The 14,048-nt window shown below is 39.9% G+C and overlaps 1 protein-coding gene across 1 annotated transcript; it reads left to right on the top strand.

Moving 5' to 3' along the window:
• Window positions 1-381: 381 nt before the first annotated feature.
• Window positions 382-9,735, top strand: DDX18 (DEAD-box helicase 18). Its single transcript, XM_058027851.1, has 14 exons — window positions 382-556; window positions 672-863; window positions 1,840-1,974; window positions 2,474-2,609; window positions 2,919-3,019; window positions 3,117-3,316; window positions 3,404-3,518; window positions 4,367-4,506; window positions 4,702-4,863; window positions 5,774-5,926; window positions 6,582-6,695; window positions 7,181-7,237; window positions 8,243-8,420; window positions 9,036-9,735. The coding sequence occupies exons 1-14, from the start codon at window positions 439-441 to the stop codon at window positions 9,176-9,178; spliced, it is 1,944 nt and encodes a 647-aa protein (XP_057883834.1). The 5' UTR covers window positions 382-438; the 3' UTR covers window positions 9,179-9,735.
• The last annotated feature ends 4,313 nt before the right edge of the window (window positions 9,736-14,048 follow it).

The following is a 14,048-nucleotide window of genomic DNA, read 5'->3' as shown; positions in this document are numbered from 1 at the left end:
TTCTTTTTCAACCTGATTCTTTAATTCACTCTCTTTCTCCCGCTGAACACATGTAACCATGCGTGGAGACAGCACCACCGGGCAGATGGGCGTTGTGAGGCTGGGAGGATCTGTGTGGGACTCGGCGAGCCCCCTGCTCAGGGAAACCCGGGGCGCGTTCCCCCTCGGCGGCTGAGAGCGGGACCGGGAGCGGGGCCGGGAGCGGAGCAGGGATGGGGGCCGGGAATGGGGCGGGAATCGAGGCCGGAAGCAGGAGCGGCGATCGGTACCGCGACCGGGGCAGGGATGGGGGCCGGGCCCCGTGCGGCGCTGCCTCCGCCGGGCCCCCAGAGGGCGCTGCCCGGTGCCCGTCAGGCCCCGCGGGCGGCGGTTCCGGCGGCTCCGGTCGCGGCCTCCCCACGTGTGCCGGAGCGCTCGGTTCCCGCTGCCGCTGCCGCGATGTCGGTGCCGGCTACTGCCAGCAACCTGCCCATGCGGCTGCTCCGCAGGAAGATCCACAAGCGCAACCTGAAGCTGCGGCAGCGCAACCTGAAGCTGCAGGCGGCGCAGGGGGCAGGTACGGGCGGGCGGCGCCGCGGAGCCTCTCCCGGGCTGAGCGCCGGCGGAGCCGTGGCTAACTTAGTGTTCTCTCCCCTCTCTCCCCTCCTTCTGTCTCTGTCTCCGGCGTGCAGTGCCCTCGCCGAGCGAGGCGGCTTCTCAGGCACCCCCGGAGGAGGAGGAGGAGGTGGAGGAGGCGGCGGTGCCAGAGGAGGATGCAGCGGCCGAGGAGGGCGCGGAGCCTGCGGACGGAGCCGGACCCCGCAGCGGGGAAAAGAAGAAAAAGAAGAAGAAAAAGAGAAAAGCGGTGGCCAATGGAGGCGATGGTGCGTGTTCTTAGCAAAGACAGCGTGTCCCCCAGGGCTCAGTTAGTCTGGGATACCCCACAAGCGCCTCCTCACGGTTCCCGCCGCGTCGGGGAAAGTTAGAAATGCCATGTGCCGGTCAGATGTGCGCTTTAAAGACCCTGGGGTCTAAAGATTTGCCCGTTTCATTCCAGCTGCTATATTTGAATCCTTAATTCATATTAATTGCCACTTTATTTGTGTGCTTTGTAACGTTGACTGGATGTTTTGTTTGTTTATTATTCAGATACACGCTCTGTGTTTCAGGGCACTGGTAGATGGGTGCTGTCTGTACTTGGGTGTGCAGCCAATACAGATTTTTAGCAATATGTCCAGCCTTTGGCAACGTTTATGTATAATGAAACTGAAGTATACTGGAAAACTACCAAAAAAACCTGAAAAGCACCACACAAATATTGCTAGGTTTGCATATATTTTTATATGCTTAGATTTATAGATAAATATCTAGACATGTATGAGGAATAGAAGCTTTCAAAATGTATTTGGTTTTTGGGACATGCGTCATGGTTATGGCAATGAAGAGGTGCTTTCATCTCTAAAGATTCAGGTACCTAAAATGCAACTTCTCACATAAGCTGAGCACAAATTGTGTGGGAAATTTGGTGTCTGCATTGCCAGTGGGAAAGAATTTTGTAATCTGTTTAAGGACAATTTATCTTGCTTTCACAAAAGATGTCATATGATATACGTCAAGCTACATTGTTTCACTGTGCAAAGTGGGCTGTGTGGAAGGAACTTGGGGAATTTTTGCTCTGTGCCTCAGAAAATTCCACAGGAACCTTGTCTCTCCTCTAGCCCCCTTCCATTCCATGGAAAATCGTGATCTTTGCACATGGCTTACAGACTAAAGGAAATTCAGTCTGTGGACCAGCTTTTCATGATAACCATGACCTTTGTATTTTTAACTGACTTGTTTTCTGTAAAAATAACACTCCAGATATAGAAACCAAAAAAGCAAAAACTGAAGAAGATGAATCTGCACAGGCAGAAGATGGAGATAAGCAGGACTCTGGAGAGAAGGAAGAGGAGGAGGAGGAGGATGAAGTGCCCAGTTTGCCACTAGGTGTAACAGGTATGTTGTATTCTCTTTTTCATGCACAGGCAAAATCCCATGGTTTAACCCTTTCCTTTCAGAGCAAGTTGCAGTTTTCAAGTGAGCTTTGTGAGTCAGGTGTTTGGATACCTGATGTGACACTGGCAGCTGTACAGCTCTCACCCTCCTGCTGTTCTTGGAAATTTGCATTATATACACACCTGTTGGTCCTACAATTATTAGTAAAAGTGTTTTTTAAACCTGTATACACATATGCATATCTGTAAAGGAAGGAGTTCATGAAGAGCAAGCTGGAGGTGTGGAACTAGTAAATCTGACAGAAGAAGCAGTGCATCTTCATTTTTATTAACTCTGTGTAGTTTTCTTATAAACTAATTATTAGAGAGTCTTTTGCCAGTGTCTTTGGATTTTGTGATAGAATGCAATAAGAAGAAGTCCTTTGGTCAGTTTGAGCTGGTTAATCTCAGATGGCAGAAGAAATAAGTTGAAATATTTTTCATTTTTCCCCTCACTTCAGGTGCTTTTGAAGACAATTCCTTTGCTTCTCTGGCTGGCTGTGTCAGTGAGAATACACTGAAAGGCATAAACGACATGGGGTTTACACACATGACTGAAATTCAACATAAAAGTATTAAGCCCCTTCTGGAAGGCAGGTAAGAAATAGGGCTTTTTAGTCACTCTGATGACCCCAGATGTTTTGTAAATTTTTCTGGCAAGCTACAGACATGAATCATAAAATCAAATCATGGTATCATTAAGGACGGAAAAGACCTCCATGGTCATTGAGGGCCTTTCACTGGCTGATTGCTGTGACCTGCCTCTGCCAGCAAGCTCCTACTACCAGCTGCACTGGTCTTCTTTAAGCCATGTTAGTTTTTTACATTGTCAGCATGGATCAGAGTGAAATTGCTCTTCTCTTAGTATGGTCAACTAAACACTTCTTTCTCTATTGCTGCTTACAGGGATATTTTAGCAGCTGCAAAAACAGGCAGTGGAAAAACACTTGCATTTCTCATTCCTGCAGTAGAGCTCATCTACAAGCTGAAATTCATGCCTAGGAATGGTAAGGCTCTTTGTTTCACAGCTGAATTTTACTGCAGAGCAGCCATTTAGGGGGTTGGATGAGTTGTGAGTGACTCTCTGGTTGATGTGTTTTTTAGGAACAGGTGTTATTATTCTTTCTCCTACCCGAGAGCTGGCTATGCAGACCTATGGAGTTCTTAAGGAACTTATGAATCATCATGTTCACACCTATGGTCTGATAATGGGCGGCAGTAACAGATCAGCAGAAGCACAGAAGCTTGGAAATGGAATCAACATCATTGTAGCCACACCAGGAAGACTGCTGGATCATATGCAGGTAGATACAATATTGATGTCTAATCTGGTTGTTAAAACAGAATAAAAGTCCTTTCCCTGTCTGACTGTGAGTTTGTTAATCTTCTAGAACACTCCAGGTTTCATGTACAAGAACTTGCAGTGTTTGGTAATTGATGAGGCAGATCGAATCTTGGAGGTTGGATTTGAAGAAGAAATGAAACAGATCATAAAACTTTTACCAAGTAAGAAAAAAAAAATCTCTCTTTCCTGGAAATCACTTGACTAACATTATGTCTTCTTTCTGACTCTATTATTATAGGAGAAGTTATTAATTTTTATGGTTCTGTAAATGAACTTCATAGTGGTTTTCTTACTCTATCCTTTTTTTCTGCTAGCCAGTGTATATTACTTATTCAACATCATTTATCTGAATAACAGAGTTTTCAAATGCTCCTCAGAGATATATTTCTGTTCATATAAAATCCTTTTAGTTTAATGTTTCCATTTTCTCATTCATCTTCTTCTGCCTGTTTATTTCCTGCAATTCATTATTTCCTAATAAGGTTTAAATTCAAGGAAAAAGGGCTTCTGACTCACAGTTCAGTCTTTTTTGAAACCTCCAAGACCAGTATCTGGAAGAAGTTTTAAGTATTTACCTTAAATTTTTCTTTTCCTAATTTTTCATTTCCTAATTTTTCATTCAACTATTCCTTGTAATTGATGTATTAAACACAATTTGAATTGTTTTTTCAAACAAAAATATTGTCGTGTTCATGGAATTTAATTTAGAATTAGAAGTTTGATCTCGGGCTGTTTTTTGTGTCTGAATTAGATTGCAAATGATTATTAACATTTTTACAGAGAAAGAATACTGTGTTTTGATAGCAGTTAGGATTTTGGGGGTGGGGACTGCTGAAATAAGCATGGTGCACCCCATAATACAACCACACCTCTTTCTTTGTCAGTAGCAGTATGTTTGAATTAGAATTTAGTTGGAAGATTTGCCCAGGGAAGTTTGTGGTTAGATTTTATGGAATCACTGTTTGAAATCTTCTTTACAAAGTGAGGCTGTCTTTGAAATGTTTTCCAGAGCGCAGACAGACGATGCTTTTCTCTGCCACACAAACCAGAAAGGTGGAAGATCTGGCCAAGATCTCTCTGAAGAAAGAGCCCCTGTATGTTGGGGTTGATGATAACAAGGAGACAGCAACTGTAGATGGTCTGGAGCAGGTGAGACAAACATGGGAGGCTTGAGATCTCTGAACACACCCAACCCCTGTGGTTTTTTTACTTGGGATGCTTCAGATGTACAATTATTTGGTGAGGTTTTTTTCACAAAGTAGCCCTTCCCTGATGTAATTGTGTTCCTAAAACACAAGTTTGCTCCTTACTACTTTTATTTAACAATGTTTACAATTTTTGCAGGGTTATGTGGTCTGTCCATCTGAAAAAAGATTCCTTTTGCTCTTCACATTCCTCAAGAAGAACCGGAAGAAGAAACTGATGGTGTTTTTTTCTTCATGTATGTCAGTGAAGTACCACTATGAATTACTCAACTACATTGATCTGCCTGTTTTGGCCATTCATGTAAGTGTCTTATTCATTGATTTATTTTGAAGTATTCTGATAACATCTGTAAGCTGTTACTGGCTTTACATTTGCTGGTTTATTTCAGTCCAGTTTCTAATAAACAGCCTGCTCATAAAACTGATGATAGTGTTGATTAGTCTGTAGAGGAAGGAGATAAAGCAAAGATTATGTAATAACACTTCAGTAATCAGACTTGCTATTTTTTGAATCAGTGCTGAACATGGATACTAATTTATGCTCTCTGTGTAGCAACATTTTTGTTTGCTTCTGAGAAGTTACCTTTCACAAGCACTAAAATTCAGTATGTGGAGTGAATTCCTTGTCAGAGCAATCCAGATTCTGATGCCTGAAGTGTTTGATGCTTTTTCTAAGGCCTGGGAGATGTTTGGATTTAATATGCCAATTCTTACCATTTGGATGAGCATTGTAAATTTTTTGTCAAAACCACAGAATGCACAGTTTAGAACCAAGAATTGACTGAAAGTCTATGAAACAGTTGCAACTATTTCAACTAATTTGTGATTACAAATGTCCTTCTTTGTTTTAGGGGGAAATGTCTTGCTATTCTTTGATAGAACTGTGACAAGTGTCACTTTTGTTTGGTTGTTTGCTTTTATAACCTGTAATCTGTCTAACATAGTGCTAGACTTGCAAATGTCCTTTTTCTGAACTTGAAACATGCATGTTGTGCTCATGAGAATAATGTTTATACAATTTTTGATGTTTTGGGAGATACATTGTAACCTCTCAAGGATGCCATTTCTTGTAACCTGTGCGGTTTATTTTTTTCTTTCTTTCTTCACTGCAAATGCTCCTGCTTGATCTGTACAAAACCATGATTTGCAAAGATGCCTCAAATTACTTTTTGAATTAATATTTCATCTCCAGTGCGTTCGTTTCCTTTCAGGGCAAGCAGAAACAGACCAAACGTACTACAACGTTTTTCCAGTTCTGTAATGCAGAGTCTGGGATATTGCTGTGCACTGATGTGGCTGCCAGAGGATTGGACATTCCTGAGGTTGACTGGATTGTCCAGTATGACCCTCCAGATGATCCAAAGGTGGGTTAGGGCAATAGGCAAGTGGCAGAGCAAGAAATCAAATCCTGACTACAAATTCAGTCAGAGAAGAGCTGAACCTGCTGCTTGACAGAGGGCAGGATTCAGCCATGGCCATATCCAGCTGCTGGTTTCTTTCACTGCCCTGCACCAGCTCCTAGGAAATGCTGCTCCTAGCCAAGACCTTGGTTGCATTCTTAAGAATTGCATTTTAAAATATTTGTGCTGTGAAATTAAAATCTAGTCAGCTGAACAGCCAAACACTTCTCAATAGGAGGATGAGTTTACATATGCATCCTTGAGCTTTTCCAGTTGAAATTTGCTTGTTGTTTAAAGACAATATTGTTACTTGAATAAAAGTCTACTGTAAACAATGGAAATTCAAAAATCTCTAAAATCAAGGATTAATTTTCAGTTACTGTGGACTAAGATTTTTTTCCTTCAGTAAAAGACAAAATGCTTTAGTCAGGGGCTCTGCCTCATCCTGGTGTTGCTTTGCACCTTCAGCATTTATTTTCCCATATCCATGTGTCAGTGCCAAGAAAAAGTCTTACCAAATAGTGAATGCTGCATTACATTATATTGAGGTTAACTCTGGTGGTTTTTTTGTTGATGATTAGGACTGCCTGACCTTGTTGTGTGTCACTGTTTCCCAAAGGAATATATCCATCGTGTTGGCAGGACTGCCAGAGGGATAAACGGGAGAGGACACGCTCTGCTCATCTTGAGACCAGAAGAACTGGGCTTCCTTCGCTACCTGAAACAGGCCAGGGTAAACTTCTGACAATTTTTAAAGGCAAAACTTGCTGAACTTGCTGGTTTTGGTTTGGGTTGAGTTTGGTTTGGTTTTGGTTTGGTTTGCTTTGCCTTGCTTTGATTTTTCAACAATCAGTTTCATTGTGTTTAATTCCAAAAGAAGAACAGTCTTCTTTTAAAGGTAATCATTTTACCAGAACTGCACAGAGCTGCTTCATTGCTCTCCTTTTGGACTTGTTTTGTGACTTTAATTAAAGTGATTTAACTTCTAAAGCAAAAGTGGTAAAGAATGGTGTCATACTGAGTGTCTCTATTACTCTGGCTTAAAGGAAGTGATAATACTGTCATATTGATGTAAAGGCACTTTCCAGACACAGCTGTTGTGTTAAAAAAAATCTGTTATCTAGCAGATTGTTTTAAGACCAAGGACAAATAGAAAACACATTCACTGTATTTACACAGTGTAAATAATGTTGATACTTCATTTCTTCTGTTTTTAAGGTACCACTAAGTGAATTTGAATTTTCTTGGTCAAAAATCTCAGACATCCAGTCTCAGGTACGACATGTTTTTATACTTCAGCTACTTTGAATATCTTTGTTATAATTTGCATGGAGAATGTTGCAGTCTATAATGACTACAAATCAAAAATATGTGTGCTTCTTTAGGAATGTTAGTATATAAGCCTATGTGTATTTTTAATTATCTGGTGTTAATAAAGCCCAACATTAGCTAAAATTATTTTGTGCTCTGAGCTACAAAAATAGCCAAGAACACAGAATTGAGGGGAATAGCATAGATAATTCTGAAGAAGTGAGTTTCTATTGTTGATTACTTCTGTGAATCATTCTTTTGATAAGAGTCCTGTAAAATTTCTTTGCAGTAACTTGAATTTAAAATAGCAAGTACAGGAGGCAGTGAAGACAGTCCTTACAGAGAGAGGTTCCTAATTAAGCATAATCAGGAAGAAGTGGTGCCTAATGTAACTTATTTTTAGAATGCTGAATTAATGTACATTAAACATCAAATGAAACACTGGGATCTAGTGAGTATTGGGAACTTGGCCCACAGCAAATAAAATGATAATTTACCCTGGTGTATCTGTATCTGTATTTGGTTTAGAATTAATACTGCTATTTGACAATACATTGGCACCATGATAGATCAGACTGTGCATGGAATTGCATGGAATGACACAGTTGAGATGTCAGGCTGGCAGTTCTCATACACAGGGTTTTGTGGTGTGGCTGCAGGTGTATTGTCCTTGATTCACTTGTTTGGGACAACCCAGTTTAATATTTCTGTAAATTTTCGTATTGCTGAGGCTTTGTTTGCACTCTGCTTCAGGATTTTTTTGTCCCTCTATTTGTTTATAAAAGCATTTTTACTCCTGAATATGCACTTTGATGTCACAGGGCAGTTTTGCTGAAGTGAGGAGTGAATGTCATTGGCACTAATACTGTAAAAATGTCTGAATATAATGTATAATGTTTAATATAATGTATAGACTTTTAACAGCTACAATTGTTTATGTCTCTTATGTTTTTATTTTCCCCTCACCAGCTGGAAAAACTGATAGAGAAGAACTACTTCCTTCACAAGTCAGCCCAGGAGGCTTACAAAGCTTACATCAGAGCTTATGACTCCCATTCTCTGAAGCAGATCTACGATGTCAATAACTTGGATCTTCCCAAAGTCTGCCTTTCCTTTGGTTTTAAAGTTCCTCCATTTGTTGACCTCAGTATCCTTTTACTGCAGTGTTTCAAAGCTGAGTTTCTGGGTTATAAATGTTCAGTGCAACTTGCTGAATTCCTGTGGTACCTCAAGTTCTGCTGTTTTGTTGTTGGGGTTGGAGTTTTTCTGCTAATAACCATAAAAATGCATCATGCTCCAACAGCACTTTCTCAAAGAAAATACAAATATAAACTGCAAAAATGCCTACAAACATCTCTTTTAGCACATGTTCATGCTGTACAGGCTTTAATTGGGCAGACTGGAATGCATCCATGTTCCAAAGTATTGTTCTCCTCCATCCAAAATTATTTTTATTGTAATGTATTGTAATGTTTCTTAGTCATGGAATATTGGCATAGAGGGGCAAGAGCAGGAACTAGAAGACTGTACCTAAATTACTGTCAAAGCTGACTGGATGGAATTTGAAGCAGTAGTACATTGGACAGCTTAACTGGACAGCTGGAGGAGTATTTAGAACCACAGGCACAAAGTTCTGGCTTTCTCTATAATTAGGTAGCTCTACTTTTTCTCTGTCTTTTCTCACATCAATAACTCTTAGTAAACCCAAAATGCAATATTTCAAATTACTCCTTTCTAAATTCTTTAACCAATGAAATTTCAGATGTGAACAGCAACCATGGCAGAAGACTACAGAAGAGAGGTGGAGGTGGGGGATTTGGCTACCAGAAATCAAAGAGTGTCCACAAAGCAAAAATCTTCAAACACATCAGCAAGAAATCTGACAATCGACAGTTTTCTCGTTAATTCTGGTAGCCTACCTTGATCAAAACCATCTGGCAGTTACTTCTAATTTAAACAGCTCCTTTCCCAGTTTTAGGTCTCTTTAAGGATTTTTTTCTTTTTTTGGAACATCTTTTATTTTTCACTTCAGGAGGACTCTTCAGAACTGAGGATAAAGGAGAATATGGCCAGGGAATTTTGCCATACTGGTTGTAAGGAAGAAGATCATTTAAATTACCTGAAGTCAATACTACAGAGATTTTTATTAAAGAAAGAGAGAATACCTTTAGGTTTTATAGAAGAATTTGCTTTACATTTACCCTTCTTTGTATGCATACCTCTGAAAATTGTTAAGAGTGGACAACATAAGGACATTGTGAGATAAAAAGGTTTTGCTCACATGAATCATTGCAAGGGATTTTAATGCTACAGGACTCTGCTTTGGCCATCAAATATGCTGAAGAATATGGATTACTGAACCATGGATGAATAATTAAGGCTGTATGAGCTTGTGAATAATTTCAGACATGGTATCTGTATAACAACTACAGTGTCCAAAATAAAACAAATATCATACATCAGTTCTGGTACATGATTAATACTGGTTTAATGTGTTATAATGGTAACACTATACTGAAATACTTTGTTTTCCTTCATGTTTTCATCTGAATTTATTAATCTGGGGATGTCTAGTGTACTCTGCAAAGAATTAAGGAAAGCAGATTACATAAATTAAAGCACTCAACCCAGGTATTTTTTAAAGATGCTTCATAACCTTGATGAGGTGAGAAGTTCTGCAGTTGTGTCTTGTAAATTACAAAAGTGAATTGCTTTCAAGTCTTAGTATCAGATCAGCAATGAGCAAAGTCATAGACAATGCCACAGGACTGGGGGGTGGAGGGACTCAAGTAAAAAAGTGAAATGGCTTATAAATATACTAGAAGATTATTTTGAGGGAGGAATATAAAAAAATGAAATGGAAGAGAGTGGAATACACACTGCAGAGAGTAAAAAATGTGGAGGCTTCAGTACAAGAAGAATACGTAAGTTGGGTAAAAAAGTAATTGTATTTCACAAATTATTTCCATCTCTGCCATTTTAGCAGTGGTAACTGCTCCTACAAGGCCACAGTGGTGGTGAGAAGTGTTTAAAAAGTGTTCATGTGTCAAGGAAGGACTAAAATGTCACAAAATCCAGAAATGTGGGCCATCTGTGATTACAGTAAAACAGCTTTTAATTTACATTTAAAATGTAACCCAGGAGCAGTTACAAATACAAAGCATAAGTAGTTATTGCAATATAAATTGGACTGTTATTTCTTAGGTCTTCAGAGGTAGCATGTCAGATTTAAAACTGATACATGCATTGAGGTATTTTTTAAAAAATCAGTGGATTTTCTTTTCATCCTTGGGGAAAGCAGATGGGGAGAAATATTAGCATCATTCTGTTTCTAGTGCTTCCGCCATTCAGAACTGAGCATTGTCTGGTTTTCTCTCTTATGAAATGGCTGACTTTTGACCCTAATGGGCTTTTAAGATTTTTAATGTCAAAATAATTTTGTTACTAGAATTTGAATGTCTTCTAAACTTGCAATGAAATAGCAAAATCTCTGAAGTGTAAGCAGTGCTAATTACAATGCCTGTCTCATTGAGTTTGAATCTTTGATTCTGGGTTTCCTTAAAAATTTATAAATAATAGATGTCCAACTAATTTCCATGTCATTAATTTAATTTTATTTTCATTATTTGCACATCCTAGGAGTTCTCTCTGAGACCTACATCATGATACAGTTTAAGGCTTCTGTTTATACCTGCCAGCTGTGCAGTTACTGTGTGGGAATTGCCTTTCATTAAATCAAAAGAAACGCTGAGGGACTCATTAGATGAACTGCAAAATTAATTACTGGGAAAGAGATGTAAGCAGAGCTGCAGTAAGCCAGTGTGGAGATCAGAGTGTGGTTATGTGGGGGTGAGCAGTGGCTGCAGTAGTGGAGTATTGCTTTGGAGCAGGAAAAACTTGGGATATGGAGTCAGTGACCACCTCTGACCACGTGCTCATGGCCAGAACTGGTTGGGCCTAAAAGTGCATCAAAATTCTGCCACTTCTAAAGAGTCAGATACATGGAAACCTGATAAAGAGCTTGCACAACTCCTCCCTGTGATACTTGGGTTGTATTTCCCTAATTTTCTAATACAAAGAAATCTTTGAAACAAGCTTCTGTAGGAGATGGAAGGGCTGGATGTTATTGCTCTAGAGTAATAGTAGCTTACACTGAAGGAAAAAAAAGTTAACACTGTTATTGAACACAGAGGTGTAATGTTCCACCCTGCCTGTAGTAGCTACAAAGTCAGCTCTGTTTTCCTGATAACAGAAATTCATGAGCTGAGACTAAGTGGGAATCAAAAGCTTCCTGTCCAGTGCAGGTGCAATTACCTTTTGGTTTGTTTATGAAATCATAAATGACAAACAGTTTCTGATGAAATATCTGTGTATTGGGCAGCATCTCTTCCACTATGGTATTGCAAGAAGTGCAAAAGATTGTCAAACTGGCATTCTAAAGTTTCCTTTGCAGCTTCCCCTGTTATCAGTGTTGTGAGCAGTTAATAGACCTCAGACCTCAGCCCTCAGGCTCTCAAGGCTTGGCTCATAGCAGTGACCAATGGCTCAGGGACTGAGAAATTGCTTTCTTCCTCTGAGAACCTTGACAAAGAAATTGGGCTCTTTAAACCACTCTAGGGGGTGATCAAAACTCTCCTGCTTGAACTGGAAGATGTTTCTGACAGTTCCTGGAACAGGCCCATAAAGGAGCACTCTGCCACCGAGTTACTGCTCATAATTGTGAAAAATCTTGTCATGATCTGAGTTTCCTGTGCCATAAAGCTGCAGAGTGACAGACAAGCACAATGCTGGTCAGAAAGGGTTGCCATCAAATTTGTCAGGGTGAATGTCACAGGTAGAAGGCACCTTTATTGACACTGCAGAGCAAGAGTAGTTGAGAATTGACTAAGATACCTACTGAGGTCTGCTGTAAATAAGAAGTGTGTTTATATTTTGGCAGTAATCAGCCTTTCTGAGTGATGTATGACTTGACAACTCAATTTAAGTAAGCTACCAAAGCTCTGATGATTTGCTTTCAAGCTAGGGAAAGCAACTCACAGGAAGGGTGAAAAGGGCTGTGTGATTTTAAAAAATAATATTCTAGTGGAAGTCCCACTGTGAAGGAAGACATGGTGCTGACAGGATACTGCACAGGTCTGTGATGTTTGGTTTTAGTTCTACCACTGCCCTGCTTGGGAGATCATTGTCCAGTCACTTCAAGGGCCCAAAACTTAGAAGGGATTTTACAGAGCCCTGAAAACAGCCAGAAAACATTCAGTTATTAGTCCTTGAAAGGTGGGTTGGTTGTTGGGTTTGGGTTTTTAAATTTTTTTCAAATTTAAAGTAATGCTGAAAGAAGCCTGTAATCAAGGGGCTAAGCATACAGAATAAAGTCTCTCACTGCTCCTGCCTTTTGCTCTATTGTCTTGATTTTCTCAGGATTTTAGAATTCATGCAATGCTTACTGAGACTTTTGTTTGTCTGATGCTTTCAGATTTATAGAAGATGTTAAGCCCTGAAAATGAGAATCCAGCCTCTTCAGCTGGAATGCTCTTAGCTGCTAAAAAATCTGCTGGCTTACATTGAAGTCATAAATAGCATGATGTTGCTTCTGTCAAATCTCTTTATTGCACAGCCATGTGGGGAAGAGATTGCTTTTGGCTTTTCCTCTTAGCCACCATGATAAACTTTTGATATGGAGTTGTGAGGAGAGGTGGAGGAAAGATGCCATTAGGAGAAGGGAAGACAAATGGAAATTCAGGGTCCTGTCTGGAAACACACTCACTTTGCTATATGGGTGTCATCCAGCTTAAGAACTGCATCCACTTTTCAAAAAAACCCCCAAAACCTTAGCATACTCCTCAATAGCAGTCCATCTTCCCAGACTGTGCAACACTGAAAACATAACCATCTACTATTTTTTCCCAGTTGGTCAGAATTTAAAGAAAAAACGAAAAAAAGGAAAATTGTAGGCTCTGCAAAATCTTGTATAACAGTTACAAAACTTGCAAATTCTCCTCTCTATTGTGGCTGTCAGTTAAAGGTGTTGAGACACCCAGGGCTTTGTGGGCTCCTCTATGAGTGGCTGCAATCATCTCTGAATATTTTCATTATAAATATAATCAATACTGCCTGGCATCTATGTGACATCTAGATTCTCCATCACATTTTCAATCGTGAAAGTATGGAACCAGCTGTAAAGGACTTTGGAAGGTTTGTTTTTTGTCTTGAGCTGAAATTTTCTGTATATTTCTCAAATCAATTGCAGGATTTATATAACTGACTTTTCTTTAAAATGCTTTAGAAAGGGGGCTGATTTTCTACTAAAGAGGATGGAATAAAACTGCATCTGCTAGAACCTTTTTTAGCACTTCTGAATCTAAAACAAAAAATTGAAAATATGTAAAGAGTCAAGTTCAGCGCAATCCCTTTATAATGGTCTAAAAATAATCTGCCTGTAATGGATTAAAACAAACTCCTGGAAAATGTACTATTAAATTTTATATATTTGCCATAAATATACAGCATCACTTCACAAAATGGGCTGGAATTCTGTTATCTCTGGATGAATCATCACCCTCCAGAGCTGTTACTAAGCTCAGTGCTGTCCTTGGCAGTGCTTGGAAATGGTGCTGGGACAGTGCTGGCCTGGGCAGCTGCTCCCTGGGGAGCACAGACACCTCCTCACACAGCTCAGCACAGGAGAGCTTGGACACGAATTACCAGGATGCAGGCAGGGTTAAGCCAAGTAAGAACTTTCAGACTGACACAAAGAAATATTATGACAAGACTGGCT

The sequence above is a fragment of the Melospiza georgiana genome, chromosome 7 (genome assembly GCF_028018845.1).
Source record: "Melospiza georgiana isolate bMelGeo1 chromosome 7, bMelGeo1.pri, whole genome shotgun sequence".
NCBI classification, from domain to species: Eukaryota; Metazoa; Chordata; class Aves; order Passeriformes; family Passerellidae; genus Melospiza; species Melospiza georgiana.
This window is presented reverse-complemented; position numbering and strand designations above follow the sequence as displayed.

Coding starts and splice junctions, on each gene's coding strand:
- DDX18 (XM_058027851.1), top strand. CDS start 439: ATGTCGGTGCCGGCTACTGCCAGCAACCTGCCCATGCGGCTGCTCCGC. Junction 557..671: donor GCAGGCGGCGCAGGGGGCAG/GTACGGGCGGGC, acceptor TCCGGCGTGCAG/TGCCCTCGCCGAGCGAGGCG. Junction 3,519..4,366: donor GATCATAAAACTTTTACCAA/GTAAGAAAAAAA, acceptor AATGTTTTCCAG/AGCGCAGACAGACGATGCTT.